Genomic DNA, 25,256 nt, shown 5'->3' with positions numbered 1-25,256 from the left:
GCAAAAATGGTGTTTATTGGAATAATGAAAATTGCCACAGGCCAGGATTTTAAAGTTTTTTTTTTCACATTGGCTTACAGTAGCTATGTTTTAGGATTGAAATTGTACTTGCAATATGTGCGCTTGAAAAATCACACAATGATAATTATACCCATACGACAGCAGGGACCAACAGAAGACATCACAGCCTTTAAATTTCATTAAAGACTCATGCTTACATAAAATCTCTAATCAGAGATGAAATAATTCATGGTCTCTTTACACAAAGCCCATTTTTTCCCCCAATTAGAGACAGTTAAGCCACTCATTGGTAAGGTATGTACACGGTCCCCTCCAAGCCTAAACCTCTTCTGTATTTTGCAAAATGCACTTGGCCTACCATCAGGTCTGAAGCAAGGTCTCGTAAGGTCTCGTCAGGTCACGATGCCTGCGATTGTTCCATTTGTTCTGTAGTCCGTGTGTATTCACAGAGCCCAGCTCTGGCCCAGTGAGTCCCACCGTCGACCCACTCCTGGGTCATTGAAACCACTGAGCTGGTGTTGTGGGACTGTTCAGGATGCACACGTGTGCCAAGACCAGTACTTGAAGAAAATAGCCTCACCTACCCCCAGCCTAGTGCTGGGGTATAGCAGCTACTGACTTCCTCCTGTGTCTTGCCACAAACCAGGATGTCACAAAGCTGGTCGACTGCTGTAAGGCACAGCAGTGTAAAGAGATTATTCCATTCTTCTGTTAAAGTGCTCTATGCATATGTAAGTTCCTTGCCTTATCTGTGGTTTATAGTGAAAACTCACTTGTCCTCTCCCTCATTGAAATCTAGAGTAAACCTTCATTGCTTTACTGTGACTCTCCAAATAACACTGTTGATTATGTTCAAAGAGCGATGCATTTAAAGTGATAAAAGGTGACCGTTGGAAAACACTCGCTTGTTGGCCTCAGTCCACCAGTCCAGTTCTGCACCACAGGGCTCAGGACACAAAGAGTATCTTCATTACATCAGCGGTCAGTGGTCACCCAACATGACCAGCGGCCGTGTGAGGAGACACCCCTGCAGCTCCGCACAGGCCCTCAGGAGGGACTGGGAGCACAGCTCAAACAGAAAACCCACCGGTTATACCCTGCCTACCGCACCTCAGGAAAAGTGTCATTAAAAATATCTATAACTTAAATACAGCATTGGAAGGGCCTCCATAGCCCTGCTGTCCTCTTGTGGTTGTGGCCCTGTAGGAATTGGGAAAGGGGATGGAGTGGTTGAATTCCCTTATTCGGCCCTGTCTTCTGAAAACAGGAATCTGATGAGGTGTAAACGTTTCTGGGAGACTGCTTTCTCAGAACTGGGAGAGAGAGAGAGTCATTCCTGTTTGCTGGGCACGGCTCTAGTGACTGTCTGACGGGATGGAATGCAGGATGAGGATTTTGCCAAATTTGGGAAAAAAATAATGCTTTTCTCCCGATAACTCCAAAAGAAAACATTTGCAAATATTTTAGTCTCTCTCTTTCTTAACCTCACTCTCGCTCTGTTCTCTCCCAGCTGTGTGTGCGCTAATTACCTTTGCCTTCTCCAGGCCTGTTCTTTTCTGATGTGCTGTCTGAAAATGCTTGCATGTCAGAACAGTTGCACACTTAATTGTAGTTTCTAGTCCTGCTGTTGTATAGTGCGGTAAAGCACTGTCTTGTAGCTCTATAGGGGAATGCTGATTTTCAGTTGTGAAGTGATTGTGTAACAGGGTAACCATTTGTGATGCTAGGTGATAATTTAGGCACTGTACCAATGCTGCTCTTTAGTGCATCTTGTCCACATCCAGCTGAGGGCAGGCACAACCCCTGAGACCTAGACTAAGGCAACGAGTAAAGGAAAAACAGAGCAAGTGTGTGGTCACTGCATGATCCCACAGAGAGGGGCAGTTCTGTGGTGGCATTTGGTGAAAACCTCGAACGTCAAGCGATCGTGGAGTGGCTTATAGAAGTGTGTTAAACACCAGCAGCAGCAACTGATAGGTGCACAGCAGAACTCCAACCAAGAGCCCTGCAGAACTGCCACAGTGTTATGTGACTGACTAATACCTGCAAGAGCTCCACACAACAATTCAGGCAACATGCAGATACTGTACAGTATATACGGGTGCAGAAATAAATGAGTGAATTTGAAAATTCCACAGATGGAAGTGCTCATTTTGACCCGCAGTGGCTGGTGTATTCCTTCCTCTTTTCCTGCACCTCCTGGCGTCTAGTAGCTTAATCCTGACAGAGGGGCTTTGCAGGGCCTAACTCCATTTGGCTGCTGCGAGCTCTCCCGTGCCTCTTGCCTGTCATTTACAAGTGCTAATGCAGGTGCTCCTGTTTCCACAGCCAGTGTATCCATCAGATCCTGGAGAGTGTCAATCACATCCACCAGCATGACATCGTGCACAGGGACCTCAAGGTGAGTACCCATCGCCACGGCAACCTCACAGATTAAGACTGCATCACCCATCGCCATGGCAACGTGTTGCGTCACATTTCCAGCAGCCTTCACAGGGGACTGATTGCTTTCTGATAGAAGGCAATAAAGTGTGTCTGTTGCTTTGGGTGCTGAAGGCTCTTTCCCCAGAGTAATCGTGCCTGCGCATTGGTATTTGCTGTTTGGCTAGTCAGTCTTCAGTCTCGATCTCATCCATTTGTACTTCCTGGGTTTCTCTTGTTATCTGGAGGTCATACTGATTAAACCCCTGCCCTCACTGCCTCCCTCCCCCGACCAGTCGCCAGTGCGAGTAACAGGAGTAGACTTGCATTGCACAGCAGGATTCAGGCCTTTCAGGTTTTACAAACTACAACTCAGTATAGGTAAGCCTTGCTGCAGGACATTTCATTCCTTTGCACATATTCTGCTTATATTGACATTGAAGGAATTGAGGTTTGTACCTCAGCTGAGCAAATTGAGGGATCTGCTGTTTCTGCTCCTTCGGCATCAGTGCGGAGTGACATTACATGGCTCAGACACTGCATGGCGTGGAGCGTGGTGGCCCTGCCCGAGTCGACATGCTTCCTGCGTCAGTGCGGGACGTGAGCTGAAGGTAAAGAGGGAGAGATGTAGCAGGAGGTTGCCATGGCGATGCGTGACATCACAGCTGCACCAGCCCCAGACCTCGGGGGGACTCATTATGTCACCTCCAATTCATCATGACGGCGACGTGGCTCCTCACTCCCAGAGAGGGCTTAACAGAATCGTCACGTGTCCGCTGTGCAGCACACCCCCAAGGTCACCCCAGTGCAGTGGGTACATAGAAGAAACATTAGATACCACTCTCCCACTGTGGTGTTTCTTACTTTCTTCCTTTGTCTTCCATTTCTCTCGTTCTCTGTCTCTTGCCTTTCCTCCGGGTGAAAGGGGCCCTGTCTCTCTGGAAATGAAATCCAGATTCACTGTTGTGCTGCTGTTTGTTTCCTTTCAGGTGTTTGTGAGCTGCAGAGCCCGGGGTAAATTTTAGATTGGGAGTTGCAGAAGCAAACGTGTGAAAAATGAAAGTGACCTCTACTCTCCTGGTGAGCTGGATGGCTTCAGGAACCCAGCTCTTGATCTTGGCTTCCTGCAGTGGGAGAATTTGTCGTTGTCCCTGTTGAATTTAGGGTTAAGACCTCTGCTTGATCAGTTGCTTGAGTTAGTGCATTCTGAAAATATAGTTGAAAAGCTTAGGAAAATAGGCCTTTTTAATGTCTGAACTGACTAGCTGAATGTTTTTCAAGTACAACGTTTGAGTGCTTTATTTTACCTGGTAAGGCATTTGAGAATGAATTCTCATTTATGATGTTAGCTGGAGACCCATGCATAGAGTAGGGCTTTTACTTGAGCACTCTTAAATTAAAGCCCCTTGCTCAAGACAACAAACAACTGTGTCACCTGAGATTTGAACTCACAGCTGTCTGGCTCATAGTCCTGAGCACTAACCACCACTCTGTGGCTAACATTATCCTGTGTTAGCCCCTCAAGTTTATACATGCTCCAGTGCTAGATAGTCTGTTAACATGTTTGAGAAAGAGGAAAGTGAAAGAATACTGAACAATGCAATAGAGCAGAGCCTATGTACAACAGAAACTTGCTCCTGTTCTAGGATGAAACTGACCTCCGGTGGGGGAAAGAGGAGGATCACTTATACCACAGGACGGTTGGAAAAGTGCTCAATGTGGAGAAACCGGGTGCATAGGAGTTTCAGATTTCAGCACTTGATCGGCGCCCTCTTGTGTTTCTGAGTGAAACATCACTAGTCTAAAAACCAGGCTGGACTGCAAGTGGGGCCTGGTGGCCTGTGTCCTTTCTCTAGTCAGGCTGTCCTCTGCGCAGTGCACAGGCGGTGCCACCAGGCCGAATTAAACCTTGGTGTACTGCACAGCCGCCACGCAGGCTACTCTTAAGCTGGGACGCGTTGGTATCCTCGCCGTGGGCCATGATGTGCTGGCACGCCAGGCCCTGTGTGGAGGCCAGCCGCGCTGCGCAGCGTGTCCGTCCCGAGTTGCACTGCAGCCGTGAAGGGCAGGTGTGAATGAGAACAATTCTTGAACCCACTTCCTCCTCCAGCCCCTCGCGGCCAGTCTCCCCAGCCATCTGCACTGTGGAGGATGTGTGATCTTGCGCCATGTGGCGTCTGTGCGCACTTTCGCTTTTGCTTCTCTCTCCCGCACTCGCAGAACGTGCCTCCTCTGTGCACTTCCTCGGTTCAGACTTGAAACCTCAGCCCGGACACTTGCTCCGAACATTCTGGTGCTTCTATAATAAATCCCTGGCTTTTGTATTTGCTAAAATGTCAGCTGTTTCTTGAAAAAAGCCAAGGGCAGCAGCTTTAGAAATAGGGCTGGGTAGCTTGTTCCACACTTCCACCACCCTTTGTGTAAAGACGTCCCTCCTGTTCTCATTTTTAAATGCATTTCCACATACTTTCGCTCTTGTTAACTGGTTTGTATTTCAAATGCTGATTGTGAAAAAGCCTGCTGGGATGATTTTGGCAGTGCTTTTGAGAATTCTGAATACCTGAATAAGATTCTGTGTTCAAGGCTAAGATGGTCCAGGACCTTAGGCCTGTCTGCGGAGGAATCCTAATAAATTCACCACTGTGAGGATCCGAGAGTGACAGGCAGCTGTGTGGGTGATTGTGCATAAACTTGTCTTCTTCTCTTCCAGCCTGAGAACCTCCTCCTGGCCAGCAAGCTGAAGGGGGCAGCGGTGAAGCTGGCTGATTTTGGGCTGGCCATCGAGGTGCAGGGCGACCAGCAGGCATGGTTTGGTAAGCGCACATCCATCTTCAGCACCAGCGGCACTCTGTGTAAACCTACAGCCCCTACTTCAGTGTAGCAGTGCTCTGTCTCCAGCTGGTGCTGCTACAACGGTGCCTTTCTAGCAGGCCTCAGTGAGATCAGGAAATGCTTAGTGCTACACCTGGGGAGTCAAGGACAGAGTTGGTTCATCATGGTGCAGTGGTGCCCAGGCCTGGTACTGGAGGAACACTGTGCTTTCTGGCTGTTGCTTCATCTGAGCTCTTAATCACAGGCTCATTGATTTCAGTTTTCTATTTGAGGCGTATTTGCAAACTGCTTTCAGCCTCTGAAGGACAAATGGCATCTGTAATGGGTATCAACCTTGTAACAACGTCTGAGTTTTAGAACTGCCTTGTTTCTGGTGTGCTGCCTGAAATGTAACCAACTGGACCTGCAAAAGGAATAACCACTCACTGTGGGGGTTTCTGCTACAGTGTCCTTCCTGCTTGTGCCTGTTTGCTAACAGTTGATCAACTAGCAATAGCTGTTCAGTCCAAAATGATGACTAGTAAGTTGGGGAGAGACTGAGTGAAATTCTGTGTGCTAAAGCTGATGGAAGCACTACTCCTGAAATTGGGGATTTTTGACAGTTAAATAATAGTTTAAACAAGTGAGCAAGTGAAGCACTGGAGATGCAGAGCGCGGCTGGAGTGAAAACCAGCAGACTGCGGGAACTACCACCATATTGAAATTAAGATTCTTTAAAATACTGGAATGGCATACTTGCTCTTGTATTATGTAAGTGTATATACAGATACAGGCAGTATAGTGGCGCAGTGGTTAGGATTGCTGCCTTGCAACTCTGGTGCCCTGGGTTTTATTCCTGGGGTGCAATCTGTGTGGAGTTTGTATGTTCCCCCCATATACATGTGGTTTCCTCCCATTGTCCATAGATGGACAGGCAATTTAATTGGCTTCTGGGAAAACTGGCCCTGACGTTAGTGTGTGTGTCTGTGGCCTACGATGGTCTGGAATCTCATCCAGGGTGTATCCTGCCTTGTGCAATTTTACAAGCTACAGGGTGACTGACTATTTGTACTCATAAATATCAAGCCATCATTTAACTCCTCACATATTTCTGTGAGAATGTGCTCAATAGAAGATTGCAGGCTTCGAAAATCTGGTGGTAGGATTAAATGCTCAGATCTGAAATGGATCTGCCCGCTTTTTACTATAGAGAGCTTTGTCACATTTCTTAGAAGTGACAGCAGAACGGTGGTAGGAGAATCTGTGGCTCATCTCTTCACTTGGCCTCAATAAACCTGCTCCTTACTAAACTTCTTAATCGGAAGTCTGCTTTTCACTCTGTTGTCATGATTGTCAGTCTGCCATATGCCACTTTAACTTGTACCACGGTGAAGTTTGAGAAGTAGGACCTAGAGTATTTCTTATCTAATGTTCTAGCTTGTATTTCAGCTCCAAGAAGTCAATGCTAATTTTAATGCTACTTATTAAACAATCATCCTTTTGTTGTATCTTCATCTGAATTAGTTAATACAGCTTAGGCATAAAGGCATGTACTGACACTTAACAACACATCTATTGTATTCAACAGTATCACAGATGATGTGCCATTAAATTAAAATGATTATTAGAACTCATGGGTCGACAGAATAGTTTTGCTTTGTTTGAAGGAATGAAAAATACTATAATCAGGAAATGAACAGCTGACATAAAAATTGGATAAAGGGAATAAATAAGATAAAAGTAGTTTGCAATGAGCACGTAAATATCACTTCCAGATCAGTGAAAGAAAGCGTCCAGTGTGTTGTCTGTCTCCGTGGTTTACCTGTTCTTCTTTCATGGAGTGACGTTGCTGTGTGAAAAACAGCCCACATGAAGAAACACTTCCTTCTGTACCCACACATTTGTCAAATTGCAACAAATCTTTTAGCCTTGAGGTGTTGAGGGGGAATAATTATCTTGCTCCATTCCAAAATTCATCCAAACACTTTTCACTGCAGTTTTCTTGTGCGTATCTGTCCACTTCAGATCTACATTCATCACATCATCAAGTCTGAAATACTATCGATGCATACTTGTTTGGAGTAGAATATCCTGGCAGCCTTCAGAGATCAATGAACAGGTTGAATAGAACATGTTTTTGTTTTAATTTTCTGGTTTTAAGTGTGCCGTCAGTTTTTCAGAAAAAACAGTGAAAGTTTTAACAGCAAGTCTGTACCTGCTGTCCCAGTGTCCTGTATTCAATGTTAGATCAACCAAGCTTTACCATTGAATGTTTTCAGCTCTTTACATACCGCATTATGGTCTATTTATTTTCTACAAATACTGGGATGTAGTGGATTCAGGAGACAGGTTTTTGTGTAGTTCATTCTAGAGTAAAACACATGTTGTATATAAAGTATTTTGCTGCTTGGACAGTGATTAATAGCCTCATTCACAATTGCTATAAGCTTATCTGTTTTGCGGATATTATTGCCTCTATATTGCCCAGAGTGTCTGTTATGGGCATTAATTGTGAAATTTACAGAATTTAGCAACAAAAAGTCTCACATTATGTCATTGTATGCCTTGATCATGTAATTGGCACTGTCTGAGACAAATCCAGTCATGTTTATCAAATCCACTTCAAGGCATTTAAGCATTTCACCACGGAGTAATTCAGAATGCAGATTAACACTGTCTGCTAGAATAGTTGGCAGTTCACCGGTACTTGACTGTTCCTGGTAGAGCCAATGAAATGTACATTACATAGTGATCTTTCTCACCTGTAGAGTCGTTACTGCGTAGGTGATTTGCTGAGTTCTTAAATTTTGTTTTTGCGCAGAGCAACAGGCTCTACTAAATCCAACCACTGTTATGGCGAGTTGCTGTCACTGGCAAATCCTGCTGTTGACCTCACGTTTGTGCCCAGTGGGACAGGAGTATTCCACATCTGTTTGTTTTGACAACACCAACAGGCAGTACTGATCATGTTCATTTTGCCCACGATGGGGTGCTTCGGACCCTGAACAGAATTTCAGCGCAGCAGCTTGGTGGCCTTCGGTCTTGACCACTGGACTGCGTGACCCACTTGGGACACACGACAGACCCTCACCAGGTCCCGCGGACACGTTCCGGCAGCATCAATGCCCTGCCCACTTTCACTCCCCGGCAATCATGTGGTGCCCTCAGCGATGCCAGCAGGTTCAGTGCCAAGAAAGAAGAGATGAGACATTGGTGCAGTGTGTGTGCACATCTTCTTGGACGCCCACGGAGCATTTCGGTCTCCTCTCCTGTTCGGCTGCCCGGGCCGATTGCCAGTGTTCTCATCTCCCGTCACACACTAAATCATACAGGGCTGGTGCAGAGTCACTTGGAACACATCCAGCTTTAATTGCAAAAATGCCCAATAGCAGCAATGTTAAATCCTATCAGTGTTTGTGAGTTTGTTTCCTGACTGCTGCAGGCTGTGTGGTCAAAGCTTCAGTTCAGTTTTGTTTCCTGAGGAGGTTAGGGCTTTAGCCTTGTGAAAAGCCAATGGAAAAAATACATAAATTGCAGCTCGGCACATCCTGTCTCTTGAGTCTTGATCCGGGATTCAGTACAGAACTGTAGAGCTCTGATCTGCCAGGGAGATCACTGGATACTGCCATGTGTGTCCCAGTGACAGTGCGTTAAATCACAGCCTCATTTCTGAGACGTTATTATTTCACTTGATTGATTTGTTTCATCGACTGATGTGCCCAATGCCTTTATACAAGGAGGTTTACAAGGCCTGTGATAAGAAACCTTGTGCCATTTACAGATTGTTGAGGGTAATAGGTGAGAAGTGTGCTCAGATGTCACGTGTCATCCCAAACCAACCTATAGGACTGGTGCCATGCAGGTTGGCACAGAATGGGTTGTGGGGCATTCCAGTTACATGGATTGGCACAGACTGAAGCACTTACTGACCTGCTGTTCTCTGCTCAGGTTTTGCAGGCACCCCTGGCTACCTCTCCCCCGAGGTCCTGCGGAAGGACCCTTACGGCAAGCCGGTGGACATCTGGGCCTGTGGTAAGTCCTCCAGCGCTGCTCCACATGTCCCAGCATGCTTTAGGGCACGGCCTGGTGCTATCTGATGCTGCTTGTCCATCTTCTGTGTAGGTGTGATCCTCTACATCCTCCTTGTGGGCTACCCTCCCTTCTGGGACGAGGACCAGCACAAGCTCTACCAGCAGATCAAGGCGGGCGCATATGACGTGAGTATGGGCTTCCCACACGCACACACTCACACAACTAGCACAAGACTGCTCTTTAAAAACTAGGGTCAGTCATCCTGCAGCCCACCTCCCAAGCAAATATCTTCACTAAATGTCCAGCTGTAATCTGAGAAGGTCAGGGTATTTCCAGGAACAGTCTAGGCAGGCCAGAGAAAGTGAGCTTGAGAACGAAGCTGGAAGTGTCAGGACTTTAGGACTTTGAGAGCTGGATGGAAACATTAGGTGACATTTTTCTTGTGAAATTATTATTATTAGGTCTAGACTTTGTTTAGACTTCACATTGAGTCCCTTGTTTTCAGCATTCCTGAACATACGGTAAAATTAGACAAAGTGCTTTCAATGTGTTTTGAGTTTCAAAAACAATACTGCTTTTTTAGCACCTTATCAGTGTAATCTGTGAAGTGCATATCCATTTCATTTTGGATATGACTTTCCCTCTCATGACCTCTCTTTGTTTTTTCTGTTTCTTCTCTGTTTCCTGCTCTTAGCACCCTTGTTTGCCATTGTAGACTTTGCCGTGGAAGTCGTTTGTGTGTCAGAAAAGTTCAGTAGACAGCTCCAAAACATTACAGGACGCCAGTCCAGCAAGACTAAATTTAGCAAAGAATTTAAACATTTCACAAACCTTACCCAGGAGAGAACATGTTGGTGAAATCCGTTTTGGTAACCATCTCTTATGAATGAGGTCACCGATACAGTTAGAAGCAATTTGTCTGATTTGTGATGAAAAGAGCCTTTTCTGAAATGGTACATGCCACACAATGGCTTTATTTCAGAAGTTTGTCTTTACTCAGATTTTATTTTTCGTTGGAACAACAGAAAGGTTTGACCCATCTAGCTTGTTTGGAGGTTAGAAGCTAATTGATCTGAGGATCTCATCCAGCTGTTTCCCAAAAGAAGGCAGAGTATTGCTTCAACAACATGACTGGGTAGCTTGTTCCAAATTCCCACAGCCCTTTGTGTAAAGATTTGCCTCCTGTTGTCTGTATAAAAAGGACTGCCACATAGTTTACACTTGTGTTCTCTGCTTGTGTTTCACAGTTCATTCTGATGCTGTCCGTTGGGTTGACTTTGTCAGTGCCTTTGAAGATTTGAAAACTTGTATCAGGTCCCCTTGTAATCGAAGAAAGGGTTCAGTTTCTTCAGCTTGTCAGCCTCAGAATGTATCTGTTTGCTCTTCTCTGGACTGATTCCAGAGCAGCAGTATAATGTTAAATAAATATAGAATAAATAAGTACAATTTCTATAATCTGTTGACCAAAACTATACACAGTATTGTCAATGAGGCCTTACTTGTGCATTATAAGTTGCATTCACTTACCATCTCCTGATTTCAATCTACACAATTATCTATATACAGTATACTAACATTATGACCTTTTATTTTGTCCCCACAGTGATTATATTGTGTCAATATAAATACCCTAGTCTTTTTCATAAGTAGCATCTACAGTCCCAGTATTTCCCATTTTGGACCATTAGATTTCTCTATCTCTGTCCTCATAGTGGCGTCCCATCGCCTTCTCATCCAAATGTGCAAAACAGCTCACAAGACACCATCAGTCTCCAATAAAACACCATTTCCTTTGTTTTCTCAGGAAAGGGGAAAGGTGTCTACTGGCAGTTGTTTGGGATGTTTCTTGACACAATGGCAGTATATCCACAACATCAGAGTGAACAGTATGTCAGTGTCACATCCTCTGCTTAGACAGATTCATGTGTACTGGACAAATTTAAATTTAAAACATACATTCATGCCAAGACGCATGGCTGTCCTTGTGCCGCAGTTCACTGGCACTCCCTGTCCTACGCTAGATTAAACTGATACCTCAAAACCCACTGGCCAAAAAGAAACTGAGCAACCTTCTGGGCTGCTGATCGGTCGCTCACTCAGGGCAGGACAGGCCAATACTTAAATCAGTGGCATGAGTCAGTGACATTGTGCTCATTGTAATATAGCAGGGGCTCGTGTGTGTGTTCTTCCCAGCCTTCGGGATACTGGGATCAGTCCCCTTTGGCCTACCAAATGAGGACGCACATCCTCATTTGGGTAGCGTCCTCACACACAGTCCTCCCCCCACTAGGGAACTGGGCGTTGGTATTGATCTCATTACAGGGAAGCGTCTGGGCTGCTAAAGGGGCAAGATTGACGCCCTCGTTAATTTTTAATTGGCCACAATTGAGAGCTGTGCAACTGCTATTGATCCTGTCAGGGCTGGAGACGCATTGCGGACGAGGGGGAGTGGTGTGTGTTTGTGGTGGGGGGATGTTGGGCTGTGTTCCTCCCTGAATTTTATAAACTGGGACACCTAGGCTGTTGCTTGTAACTTAAGTAGTTAGATTTGAATTCTTTTTGCACTTCACTTAAGGTCCCTGGCTTTCAGCATTTTCCCTGACAGCGTGAGATTGGGTTTTTGCAGTTGTTATTGCTGCTGAACTGCCTCGTAAGATGGACCAAGGCTCACGTTTTAAATTGCCAGCTGAAGAAAGTCCCTGTGTGTGCTCAGGAGACCCGTACGTTGGTATCTGGCCAGTCAGAAACGGGAATTCACTTCCATGTTGCATAATGAAAGCCTGCCCAGTGTTTACGCTTATTGCCTTTGTCCAGTTGGCAATTTTTGCTAAAAAGCTTAACAGAACGGCAAGAACGTTTGTGTGAAACAGGGATCTTGCATGGCTGTGTGAGCGTGTTTTGGTGATGTCTGTGTGTGCGTGCCGTTGTTAGCCATTGTATCCGTTGTGTGTGTAACTGTTCATTTATTCACTGGAATAAATGTCACTAGAAAACCTAACTAATCGTTTTCAAGGGACAGGTTCTGCATGGAAGAACAAAGAGCTGTTTTCTTCCCTGTCCTCTGACAACCCTGATTAAATTGCTCTCTGCAGGAGGGTGCATTGATCTGGGCCTCTTGCAGCAGGCCTGCTGCTGTCTCGCTGTGGGAGGAAGGGGCAGAGTGCTCTTAGTGTGGATTTGAAGGCGTATCTCAAAGCCCCCACGCTGGGTGCACACCCCTCCAGGGAGGTCAGAGCAGGAGCGCTGGAGTTCTCTCTCTGTCAGGATCTTCTCATGACTTGGCGTGATGCCCCACATTGTGCCTCTGGACCAACAATTCCAGGAAGGAGATTTTAAAGCCGAAAAAAAAACACCTTTCTGCCTTGTTTCAGACAGATCCTATTTGTTGTTTCTATGAAAAGAGACACAGAATTTCCTTTCTAGAAAGCACAATCTTTTCTTTGTACCCCTTTTCTAAATGTATGTAAATCATACAGTATTGTTTAGAAACCTGCAAGAATGCAGCTTCCTGAAGAAACTGGTTTGGCAGGGTTCCATTTCAGTGATGGTGACTTGGTTAAATGGGATTGTGGTCCTTCCTTGGAATCCTTACGTCTCGACAGATCAGTGTTGCTGAACACAAAGGCCTCTTTCTGTACGTGACTTATACAGCTGACTGGGGGACGGTGGTAGTCCTATTGAAAACGTGGTAGGTGTCTGGTACAAGCTATACGCAATGTAGTTGAAAAACACCCTTGGTCCTTTGACAAATGGCCGAATGAGATTTATAAGCAAAGAAACAAGACTCTCAAGAAGAACAGCCTCCTGCCCTTTGTAACCTATTTTATGTAATTATTGAAAGCCTGAGCTGTGTGTTCCTTATTCTGTCTCTCTCGATCCCAGTTCCCCTCTCCAGAGTGGGACACTGTCACCCCTGAGGCCAAGAACCTCATCAATCAGATGCTGACCATCAACCCAGCCAAGAGGATCACTGCTGACCAGGCTCTCAAGCACCCCTGGGTCTGCGTATGTACTCTCTCCCTTTCAGACTTTCACCCACTCTTAGTTGCTTCTCTGTTTGTATGGACAATGCCACCCTCTACTGTCAGACTTCTGACTGCAGAACCGGGGCCCTATCAGTGGACATCCCCCCCACGGGCTGTGCAGAAACTAGTCATAACAAGAAAGCAAGCACAGCACAGTCCTTGGAAATAACTAGGTTATGGATTCCTCTTGGCATTGGAAATGTTTTTGTCTGAATTTGTCGAATGAGGCTATTAGCTGTTTTCAGGAATGTATGGTGACATTAGCATGGAGGAGTCCAGCCCCTGCAGTCCTCCCCAGTAAGCATGAGTCCTCCCACTCTGCCTCATGCATTACTTGTCTTCTTTCTCTCTCCTTCAGCAACGTTCTACTGTGGCATCCATGATGCATCGCCAGGAGACAGTGGAGTGTCTGCGCAAGTTCAATGCCAGAAGAAAACTCAAGGTAGCCTGGCCTGTCATCTATTTCTACAGAGTTCCCCTTTCCCTCTTCCTCCCCATCCACGCCTGGGTTCCTACAGATTCTCCTGTTCTTTTGGAGGGCAACACAAACACTGCGTTTTCTGATAATTCATGCAGGGCCTGAAGCAGATGCTCGTGCAGCAAGGTGTTTATACCACAAATGTGCAGGGTCTGCTTTAGTGACATTTGCTGTACAGTTATGCCTGCTACAAGTTAATCTGCTGATTTGCAAATACATTGCAATTCTATGGACGCCAAGATTCAGTTTCTTTTTCCCAGTGCTTTGCATCAATGTACAGTAGAAGTCATAAGGTAGAGCAGACAACAAGCACTCATGAACCTGTCGTGTGTTGTCTATACTGTTCACAGTCTAATGCACTGTTTATATTGCCATGAGGTCTTCAGAAATCTGCACCTGTGCAGTGCATAGGCAGAAGTGTAACCATTTATTGTAAAACACCTTTAATGCCGCACTAAATATTACACCTGAAGCAACAGCAGAACCTTTCACTAAAGAGCATCTTTCATCGTATGCACCGTTACAGCATTAAAGAGAAGAATAAATGTACCAAATACTTCTTATATGACTGTGTAGACAGTGTTCTGGGACTGTCAAATCACACCCACCCTTTTTTACATTAATTCTCATGCGGAAAATTGATTGGTCATCCATTGATTTGCTATATGGTGCACTTTTCAGGAGCACGTACCCCACTCTTACAGCTGTGTTACCCTTACTTGACATGCTGGGGAGGCTGAGCCTTTGTTGCCACTGTGTGTGCCAGCTCACATCGAGTTAGAAGTGTCTGTGGGCAGGGCTGTTCTGCTGTAACTGTGCAACAGCGGCTCAGATAGATTAACACCAGTCTCTCTATTTCAGGGAGCAATCCTCACCACCATGCTGGTCTCCCGAAATTTCTCAGGTGAGTTCTTGGGAAGATCTGTGTTGCTTACGTAAGAGATGAACGTCTGCTGTTCATTCCCACCTCCTGCTGGGATGAGGGATTCTTTTCCACTTCTCCACAATTCAAGCGACACGGATGGACTCTTTCTGTGGTTTTGTTTGAGGGGTAGAAGGTTTGTTGAACAGAAAGTACTGAGCACGGTCATAACCACCCCTTATTCTCCCCGTCTTGAGGGAATTATAGCTTCTCAGAGGGCAGCCTGAATCGGTGTGTGGGAGACGGAACTATATATTCTGCTTAATGGCACAGGAGTGAAATAAAGGTTGCAAACAAGAGATGGCCATTCTGGCCATCTTGCTCGTTTGGTTGCAAGTAGCTTATTGATCCAAGAAATCCACTGATTAAAAGGTCTTGCAGCTGAGAGTTATTTAATGGTTTGTTGGAATGAAAGATTGCATCCGCTCAGCCTAGTCTGAGCAGAGCTGTCCTCACTCCTTCTCCACTGAGGCACTCTCAAACTCATGGTAGGATAGTGACCTCTGCTGTGGGAACTGGGTACTGCAATCCCACCCTTGTAAGAAGAGGCTCCGCAACACATTTTTCCCTGGACGCTGCCTCTGCACTGAGGATCTCTGATTGTTGTTTTGTTTTTACTATTGGTAAAAATGGTACTTCTTCTGGATTCTGTTTGAAGGGATCTTATAAGTTCTCATGTAATGGAACGATATTTCCCTAGTCCTGGTTTCAGCGTTGCAGCTGTGTGTGTGTGGTTTTGTAGTTTGGCCTCTTGCTGTAGTGCTTTGGGGGTGTATCCTGCACTGAATGAGCCTTCCCTCAGGTGATGATTACACTAGGATCCCTATGATACTGCAACAGTTTCCAAATGGTTACACAGGGCACTGAGACCAGTATCTAGAATTGAGCTTCAGGGAATGGAGACACAGACCAAAAAGAAAATACTCTGAACCCCATCTGTGTAGTCCAGACTGGACAGCCTTACTCCTTTTACCTTCCTCTGTAGTCCATTGTACTGGGTTTCTATTACAGATTCTGTTCTATTACAAATTGATCAAACTATTGTAAAACTTACAGAAATATCTAGTTTTAGAAGGCTTACCTTATTTCTATATTTCTATATAGTTATAAAAATATCTAATGCAAATCACAGGAAACTCCACTGTGAATGCATTGCAAGGGCGTGGCAATACTTGTTGGAGAACTTGAATTAGTGCATCAGTTTACCATGGTAAAAGATTGTGGGGGGCTGACCATCTGGACTTTGTCAGGCCTCTTCATCAAGAACCGTTACAAACCAAACAAGCTGTTCTGCCCATCGTGTCCCTTTGTTCTGTCTGTAGTGCTCCCCCATCTCCATGTCTGTAGGGCTCCCCCATCACATTCAGCTGTTTTTCTGGTACAGTAATTGATGTCCTTCTTGTGCCATGTTTCTGGCTCTGTGAAAGAAAGCATGCCATGGCCTCTGGTAAGTATTTCTTGCTTGCAGTGTGAAACTGCTCTCAGCAAGCCAGAGTCCAGGTGTGTTAAGCCTCTGAGCTTCCCATAGGAGCTCGGGAGAAGGCTGATCAGACGGCAAGCTCCCAGTTTGTAAGGGAGGCTGCTGCAGCCATACACTGTCCGTGTCCGATGGCTCCTCCCAACTCTGCGCCTTTCTGTCCACTAGTGGGCCGGCAGAGCACCGGCCCTGCTGCTGCCGCCACCACCAGCACTGCCGCGCTGGCGGAGCAAGGTACGTCCCCACAGCGGGGGGGGGAACCCCTGCCCCCCACTCGTCCCAGCCAGCATGTCGCCTGGGAGCCTGCCCTGCAGTCACACTGGCACGCATGCCCGCTCTGACACAAATGCTCACACACACGCCTGCTTGCCCCCATGATTCTCCATTCGTTCACCTGCTCACAGGCGGCAGTCAGACTTCCACAGAGTCTGATCTGCTGCAGGCTCATCTATAAGCTGCACTGGTGAGGCAAAAAACTGTCAATTATAGGTGTGCAGTACCCATTGCCAGCAGGTGACCTGTGTACAAGAACCTGCAATTTGTTAAAGTGAAATAGTACGATCTGCCATGCAGCGGGAGTCTGATTGCCTTGGCACCTTCCATCACCTCTCTGTGCCCCCCCCCCCCCCCCAGCTTCTGGATGAATCCCATGCAGATGCCAGGCTAGCAGGGCACAATGATCTTTGCGCAGTCCCAGACTATCAGCTTGTAAGACACCCAAAGGCCACTGTTATAGTGAAAGACTAGAGTGCAAGATCGCAAATTAGCTCTGTGTGTTCCTCTTCTGCTGGTGGATTTCATCAGTGAGCTAGACTCGGGTATCCTCTGTCAACATAATGCGTCGTTCCTTCAAACCTTTTACAGTTCATGTGACCATATCATCTGGCCTGCTAGTAAATACAGCAGGGTCTGTGGTAAACTCACCTGTGTCACAGAAAAGCAAGACCAGAGAATAACATACAAAAGCCTTTAAATCTCTTGAGATAACTAATGCCTTCCAGTTATAAGAAAATGCTCCATCCAGTAAATTGTTCTGCTTTATAGCCTGAGGTTTAACAACTTAACAAAACACATTAAAGACCAGATCAGATTAATGCTTAAATCTATCATTTATGTTCTTGAACATCTGTGCTTAATTTGTAGTAGTATATTATACATGTAAATGCATATTAAAGAGAGGGATTTTCAATGCATCATTGTAGACAGAGTATTGAGAAACAATAAAACACTGCTCAGGTGAGTAGTCCCAGCACTCTTCTCGCTCACTGTGACTTTGATAATGATAAGAAGTTTTTTAGTGATCTCATACTGTAAGTAAATGATCAATTGGTTTATCTTCAAATGCTCAAAACAGTAGTTTTTAGTTCTGTAATAAGGAGTGTTAATCAGTTCAAGGTGCTGGTTTCTTTTATATTATTGCTGTTCTTTGGTTCTGAATTTGTGCTTAGTTATCTTTTCTATTTGGCCAAAAGAAAGCTTTTGTTAACCCTATGTTTGCATAATGTAGACCTTGATGACCTTATATTGACAGAGATCTCTTATTTTTGAGTGTAGTCACCCCAAGTACATTATGACAGAGGGGTAGGAATATCTTTGAATATGATCCTATCTGCCCTTTTAAGTAGTATGCATCTTTGAAAACTGTGAAGCACACATTTTAGTAATAGCAACCAAAAGTATGCTAGTAAAGTCCTCCAGCTTCTCTTACAGATTTTGTGCCTTGGTACACTGCTTTAAAGAAAGCCATTAGCTCTCTCCCTCTGAGTCTCGAGCCTGTAATCAGTCTTGGCTCTCCCAGAGGCGAAGGGCTGTGCTCTGTTCTCTGGGCCACGCCACTGTTCGGGCTGTCCTCTTCTCGCCCCCTGGTATTTCCCACAGTGCCTCTGCAGAGGTAGCAGTGATTGGAGACAGGGTACATATCTTACCGACTACACCTGCAGGCTTCACAGGTACAGGGCGAGTCTTAAGGTGCATTGTGGTGTGGTCAGCAATAAATGCAAAGGCCAACCAACAAACCTCAGCCAGCCCTGGGTTAAGATGGGTCGAGCCAGCACCAGCTGACTAATGGCATAAGCCTAGGCTTGATCTGGGGGCATGTGTGCAAAGAGTTCAACCTGGGTTCTGGTACAAGCACCATGGTTCTGTTTCCTTAGCTCTAAAATTTAAAGTTTAAAAGTCGTGTAAATTCAGTATCACTTGTACTGACTGGTATTAACGGCCCATTCATTCATGAACACCACCACCACAATACCACTTTAATGGAGTGGGATGTACAGATTTACATTCAAACTCAACCGTCCCTCCACCAGGTGAAGAAGCTGATTTAATACCATCCCACACTGCATTCGGTTGGAAAACCACAAAAACAGCAAGCAAGCATGCGCTGTCAGATTGCATGGAAATCAGATGCATTTTGGGTTCCACCATTTTTCTGTGGTTGCTGATCTGTCCTGCTTGCTAGTTTCATCTGGAACGAACATCATTGAGAGCTTGTGTCCTGTGATGGCTGGAGAGAGGCGCATGCAGTCCCTCAGGTCCCTCTGCTGGCTGGTAGAAACTGGGGAGCAGCTCTTGTAGTAGCTGAGGGTAGAGGCCATCTGCACAGGCCTTGCAGGTCCAACACCCACAACAGGACCCTCTTAACCACTGTGTTCTTGACCACTGGAGGTCCAGGCTGCTGGTGTGACCATGTACTTACATGCATTTGCTTTGGAAAATTGTGCTTACTAATGTATTTTGCTTTCACAGTGGTTTTCTGTGGCTTTTATTATGAGGGCACTGTGGTACTGCAATAAACCACCATGACTTGCAATAATAAGTAAGGGTAGAATTGCAGGGCCTTACACTCAAGATGGAAGATCATGGTCTAAGAGTAATCTAGTGTATTAACACTCAGTAAACAAAAGTACAGATGATGTTATGGTAGTAACTGGCCATGCAGGTTGCCCGTATGAAACGTTCCTCAAGGGATCTGTCCTTGCCTTCAGAGTTCCCAGTCTGACTCAGACTGACCTCTGGGCTGGGCTCTACAAAGGGAATAATGTTAAGAAGTTAGTGGGTTTAAGAAGAGCCAAGCTTGTTCCCCTGGGGTTCCCACAGTAGATGATGAAAGAGACGTCCACCAAGCATGAGGTGCTTAGTAGTTTTGTTGAAATGAAAATAGTAGCGAAGATGAGTTTATTTTTATCAATACTTACATATGGTATTGACTGTATGAACTCATTGGTGAGATGACACCTCTCTAAAATGAAGAAGGGGTTGTGGAATATGACCAGTCTTCCAGCTGCAGTTTAAAATGAGGCCTGTAACACTGGAAGCTGGTCGGAGAAATGAGCCCTAGACTTCCTCACAGGCAGTCATGAAAATGGGGAAAGTAAGTTTGCTGAATGCCTCCAGTCAGTATTTTGCATATCCTCCCACTGCAAATATAACAGCTTTTTATTTAAGTGGGTTTGTATATAATCATCACATACGTGGTCTTGTTTTTTGGTGTTTTCAGGCAGCTCAGGCAAGCTGTTTTAGGGTGTTACAAATGTTGCTCTCTTCTTCTGCTCTGGTGGATGCCTGTAGTCTCTCCAGGCTTTCAGAATCTCAGGCCATGATAGCATGACTTGTCTAGCTGTGAGAATTAATCGTGGCTGTTGCCTAGCACAATGATATCTTCTTTCCAAAAGACAGGCTCTCCTAGGTCAGTTTGTAGCAGTAGACGCCTCACTGAGCTTTTAAGAAGCAGTGTGTGCATCTTTGCTACTGTAGTTTTGCGAGATTAAAGAGTTGCAATATTAAAAAGTAAGCAGACGTGCCAGAGTCTTAAATGTAGCTTCACTGAGTTGGCCACATCATGTCTGTGATGGTTGTTTAAAGGCAATCCAAGAAGGTTAGAATACTTTCCTACATTTAATTATTTTATTACTGGGTAGTTTAATCCTTAGTCCTGGCTAGTCCTGACTTTTAACATCTATGATAAAAAGAGCCCCTTGTTGATACCTTTATTGCTGACTTCCAAATGCTGTGTCCATTTCCTTTAGGTCCACCCATTCACCACATCACAGTGTACAGATCCCCGGCACTCTACAGTAGAGTTGGTCTCTGTGGAAAAGGACTCTTTCAGAATTAGGCCCTGACCTTGAGCATTCAAAGGACTATCAATACTCATCATCAGCCCACTTTGTCTTCATACCTGGTCAATAGGCTCAAATTACAATTTGTCTTTTCGTTTGTCAGATTCCTTTGTCCAAGACAAAAGCACATGCACTATTATGTGTATACAACAGAAGCAGAACAGTTGCAGTCCTGGATAATGCAATTTGTTCCATTATGCATCTTCAAGTGTTGGCTATGGTCTGTTCATTCTGCAGTGAAACCTTCATAGGCAGAAGAGTGAAAGTGAGCTGTTCATGTCACAGCAGTCACAAAGCCCAGCCTCGTTCTGTAATGAGCAGCTTGGTGAAGAAACACTTTGAGCACCGGCACAGCAGCGGCGTCTGAAAGCTCTGCCTTGTGGATCTCGCATGGCCAGATGTTGATGCTCATGCACAAGACTATTTCCAATGCATGGGCAGAAATGTTGGAAAACCAGCTAATTCTGTTTTTATTTGGGGGACAGGTGATTTTTAATTCTGTGGGAAACTTAGTTCCAATTTTCAGCCCCTTGTACTGGCAGACAATGGGGAATGTGAGAAATGCTCTCCATTCACAAGTTTACACACTGCTGGTTCTGCAACAGTGTCCTAGTTTGTATTGGTTGGAGGAGGCATACAGCTCTCACCAGTGACACTGCAGGCTCAGAGGTTCTCACTTCTAGTAGTAGAAGCAGTAGTTGAGCAGTTCTGCTAGAGCCGCCCCAGTTCTGCTCAAGGTCAGCGGACGTTTGGACTGCAGGGCTCAGACTGAGTTTCAGGCAGGCGCTTTTACACTTGAGACCTTGCATCTTTTTGCTTTTTAAGAATTATTTTCTTCAGGTTTGCATGCACACTTTATTGCTCTGCGGGTTCAGGGTGAAGATAAGTCTGCTCAATGTCTGAGCCTTTTCAGATTTTTACAGGTTGCAGTAGTATTTGCTCCAAATGCTAGATATTGTGTTTCGTGCCTTTTACTGACAGTTGGCTTAAATATGGTGCTTATTTACTTTTTTGTACACATTCTTTTGATCTTATGAAATACCTGAAAGTGATCAACCCATCATGGTCAGTTTGAGAAATTACAAGTAAACAAAGGATTTTCAATCTGGTATGGTGCATATAGGGCAGAACTAGTTGTGGTCAGTGTCCCATGCCCTCCGCTGTCCCCTGTCCTCTGTGCTTTTCACTAGCAGAGCTGATTTAGGAGTGCTGTTGGAAGAGATGGTTGTCTCCCTTTTGTGTGAGTCTAATAAATGGTGCACCCTGGGACCTGTAGTTTCAATAGTGAAAGTTGCATGTTGAAGCCTTTGAGATATAACCCAAACATACTGCCCTCCACTTCATTCTAACTGCAGCATGCACCACACGGGAGAGTTTTGATTGCATCCTTGTAAAGATTTCTTTTTAACTAAGTGTTATGAATCTTGCTTTTTATTTTTCCTGCTTTTCTCTCCTTTTTTTCTGTGGAAGGTAAGGATCTCTCAGATCTCACTCTGGTATTTTCTGTTCCCCTTACCATGCCATAGTGAGTTTTACTCCCAATCCACCCAGCTCAGAGTAGTTTTTTCCTGAGTTTTTACATCCCAGTGCAGGGCAGGATCCCATCTGGGCTTCTGCTGGACCAACCAGTCAATCTGGTACCTTGTTGAAACCACCAGAGTGGGTGGTGAGAATTGGTCTATTTATACTGTAATCCTGTTGTGAACCTCAAATGTTGAAAAAGATGTTCCTATTTATTTTCTGTTGAAATGCATTGGGTGATGGCGATGTTTTTAATAAACATTCATCGTTTATTCACCCAGTTCTTTTTTGTCAATTGACGGAGGCAAGGCTGATCACTCAGTGGTGTGTGACAGCTCTCTACATACAAAGCAGTGTTTATCGAGCTAGAATGATTTTCTAACAGCTGTCTCTTCTTTTGACATTGGAGTCAAGGTTCAGAGAGCTCTAGATGAAGGATCTGTTGATAGATGTCATATATTGCCATATTTTGACCCATACGTTCTGATTTCCCATGCTGTGATCTAGTGATGTCACATGATTCAGAATGCTTTTTAAGCTTCCTGGGTGGCTCGTGATTGCCTGTTATTCACTGCTCTTTACTCTTGAGAATGCAACGTGCTCTGTCCTTTAGATGTGGAGTTCCATCCGTCTCCTTGGACAGCTATAATTCTATGGACCTGTGTGAGGTGGCATTTTTATAGTGAGAGCAGGCCTCATGGCAGTGTGCCAGAACAATGTGGCACTGTTGTCTGTGATGTCCCTGCTCTTTGACAGAAACCCTTTCGGCCTGGAGGACAAGAGCGAATCTCTCCAAGAAGGTGCAGCGGAGTCTGCATCATCGATAACAGTCCACGCTGTCCCACTTTTCCGACCAGCGCCCCCCGACTAAAACAGTTAGCTTTCTTAGAAATACAGCAAATTCCCATGTTTGGATACAGGCAAAATAACCTGTGTTTTGATTTTGAGTGACGTACATTCTTAGCCCAGTCTGTGTGCCTTGACTAATATCCCAATTAAATCTGTAAAGGGAAAACATGAAACGGCAGGGGAGTCGCATGTGCTATGTGTGTGTGATGTGATTTCTCCCACACTAAAACTCTTTATCTTTTTCTTTTTATCTTACAGCAGCCAAAAGTTTACTAAACAAAAAATCGGATGGAGTGAAGGTAAGGGATTTTGAGAAAAGTGCTTTGTGTAACTCACTCTGTCTCTTCTCTTCGGTCTTTCCTGCCTCAGGTTTCTCTGCATCTTCTTAGCTGTAATGTCTTTCTGAGGAATCTGCCCTAACTGAAGGGCATGGTGAGTGCTGGCCAGCTGGCTGGATGAGCACTTTTCAGATCCCTCTGCCTGCTGTCACAAAGGATTGATTCACATGAAACAAGTTGACCTGTGACCCTCGGCGTATTGTATCGGTAAACCTGGCTTAATAGTTTAGTCCACTACACGCACTTCTGATAATGAACGCAGAGCTTTGTTGATTTAATTCAAAATGTAATCAGAAAAAGTATTCTCTGTTGCCTTATATTGCCCTGGATTAGAGCCTTGTCCTCATGGCAAAAGGGTATGAGAACGATGAAGCCCAGCCTTGTCATTCCAGTTGTAGCCTGTGCACACAGGATCAGGTTGCTCAGGACGTCAGAGATGGAGATCACAATGTGCTGGTGCAGAGCAGCGTTTTCAGCCTTGATTTGCATGCTATACTGCCATTGAGAGGAGTAACATGTCTTTAGTATGGAGGGCTGAAACTGTGAACCAAGTAATTTTGCAGATATTTCAAGTTAACAATGCAGGGGCAGAGTGCATTACTGCTGTGTCAGCAGGATGGCGAGAGTTTCAGATAATGTATGTTTAAAGGGGATGCATAGCTACTGCAAAACTGAGAACATTTTTGTGCCTTTAAATACACAAATGACATGACGTTGTAGTGCAATTTGCACACTGGGAGGTATAAATATAAACACAAAAAATGAGAAAAGGTTTTTTATGATTTCTCTTTTTGCTGCTTTGTTTGGGGTCTGATGCAGTCTTTGCACCCAGAGCAGACCTTCCTATTAATCAGCTGGCACGTTTGGTAACCCCTACAAGACTTCTGATTGGTCACGGGATTCTGTATAACACGGATACCATGACTGCAGGTGTCTGTGTAATCCGAGCTGTCGCCAAAATGAGCAATTTGCAGCTCTCTGTGGGATAGCGCTGAATAATCTAGACCGGCGCAGAGTTTCCTGGCACCTTCTGCTGTCACCTTTCTCCATTTTCCCAAAATGTGTGACTGAATAGCTCAGCATGCAGGATAATTACAGAAAGGAGAGAAATGATGCAAAATCATTTCATCTGTTGATTTTCCCCAGCGACATGCCTTGGTATCCCATACTAGGGCCTTGTAACAAGGTGTCAGGATTTCAGGTAGTACACTTCCCTGGGCTTGCAGATCCACAGGAAGTACCCCTGAGCTTAGGGACAGTCTCCAGGGTGCCTTGTACTGCACACACACTGGCGTGACTCTGACTTGTATTCTCACCAGAAGTGGATTTAGGACTGTGTACTTTATCTGTAGGAATTAATACTTGCTCAGTTGCTGTGGACGTGCTCTCCAAGTCCTGAGAAAGCCAACTGTGCCTGAAGTTAGTATTAAGAACTGACAAAAGCTGGCTCCTTAACTTCCTGATTCTCACAGCTTGAGTTCTTAACTCCTCTGTCTGGCCAGCAAAAACAAAATGCTGAAACAATGACTTTTACAGTTTAACTACAGACTGTTTGCACTGCATGTTCCTACCACACTTATCTCCGAAGCAGAGGAGAAAATTAGTTAATTCTGAAATCACATCTGTGCTCTTTCATCTCGCTACTGGGATGATGTGTTGTTAAGAAACTACAGCACTTTTTTTTCCAAGTGCACTGTTAATCTATTTTGAATGTTATTCATATATGGCATCTACCAATAGCATTTAAGTCTGTTTCTGCAATATGGGCATGTTCTAGGTCTTCCTGAAAAGCATTAGCCAGTGTAAACCACTCTGGTTTGTTTCTTGGGTTTCTTATTTTCAAGGATAAGACGTGAGCTCGTTGTAATCAAGATTGTTGGTTTTGTTTGTAAAGCGCCCCCTTCCCCTTCTCTTCGTACTTCATTCGTCTCTCTCAAAGTACTTGTCCTTGCTTTTTTTTTCCTTTCTGTGAACTCTTCTAACCAGCAGCTGTGTTTTTCTGTTTTCTTTTGTTATTTCTTTTTATTTTCCTATTCTTTCTTCCTTCTGTTGTGATCTGTTCAGAAAAGGAAGTCCAGCTCCAGTGTGTATTTAATGGTGAGCTCTGTTTGGTGTCTCTTGGTGAGATGAAGTGGTTTGTGGGGTGTCGGGTCATGTGTGTGGCGGGGGGTGGGGGGGTGGGGCTGTCTTGTTGTTGGAAATTCATCGACTCCTGGTTCATCTGACATCACCACACACCA

At 45.0% G+C, this 25,256-nt stretch overlaps 1 protein-coding gene across 16 annotated transcripts in view; it reads left to right on the top strand.

Annotated features, from left to right (window-relative positions):
* The window catches only part of LOC148661785 (calcium/calmodulin-dependent protein kinase type II subunit gamma), a 112,899-nt gene that overhangs the window by 59,994 nt on the left and 27,649 nt on the right, over positions 1–25,256 (top strand). For 7 of the 16 annotated variants that reach the window (XM_088636056.1, XM_088636052.1, XM_088636061.1 and 4 more), the window contains exons 6-14: positions 2,350–2,422; positions 5,153–5,255; positions 9,202–9,285; positions 9,376–9,470; positions 13,168–13,290; positions 13,669–13,752; positions 14,650–14,692; positions 16,356–16,421; positions 22,937–22,977. In XM_088636056.1, the coding sequence (XP_088492182.1) occupies positions 2,350–2,422; positions 5,153–5,255; positions 9,202–9,285; positions 9,376–9,470; positions 13,168–13,290; positions 13,669–13,752; positions 14,650–14,692; positions 16,356–16,421; positions 22,937–22,977 (712 nt within the window). Of the gene's footprint in view, positions 1–2,349; positions 2,423–5,152; positions 5,256–9,201; positions 9,286–9,375; positions 9,471–13,167; positions 13,291–13,668; positions 13,753–14,649; positions 14,693–16,355; positions 16,422–22,936; positions 22,978–25,080; positions 25,114–25,256 lie in introns of all 16 variants that reach the window. The other 9 variants (XM_088636060.1, XM_088636055.1, XM_088636067.1 and 6 more) reach the window with 3 other exon arrangements.

The sequence above is a fragment of the Lepisosteus platostomus genome, chromosome 6, assembly GCF_059453375.1.
Source record: "Lepisosteus platostomus isolate fLepPlt1 chromosome 6, fLepPlt1.hap1, whole genome shotgun sequence".
Taxonomy (NCBI): domain Eukaryota; kingdom Metazoa; phylum Chordata; class Actinopteri; order Semionotiformes; family Lepisosteidae; genus Lepisosteus; species Lepisosteus platostomus.
Note: the sequence above shows the minus strand (reverse complement) of the source record. Positions and strands in the feature narration are given on the sequence as shown.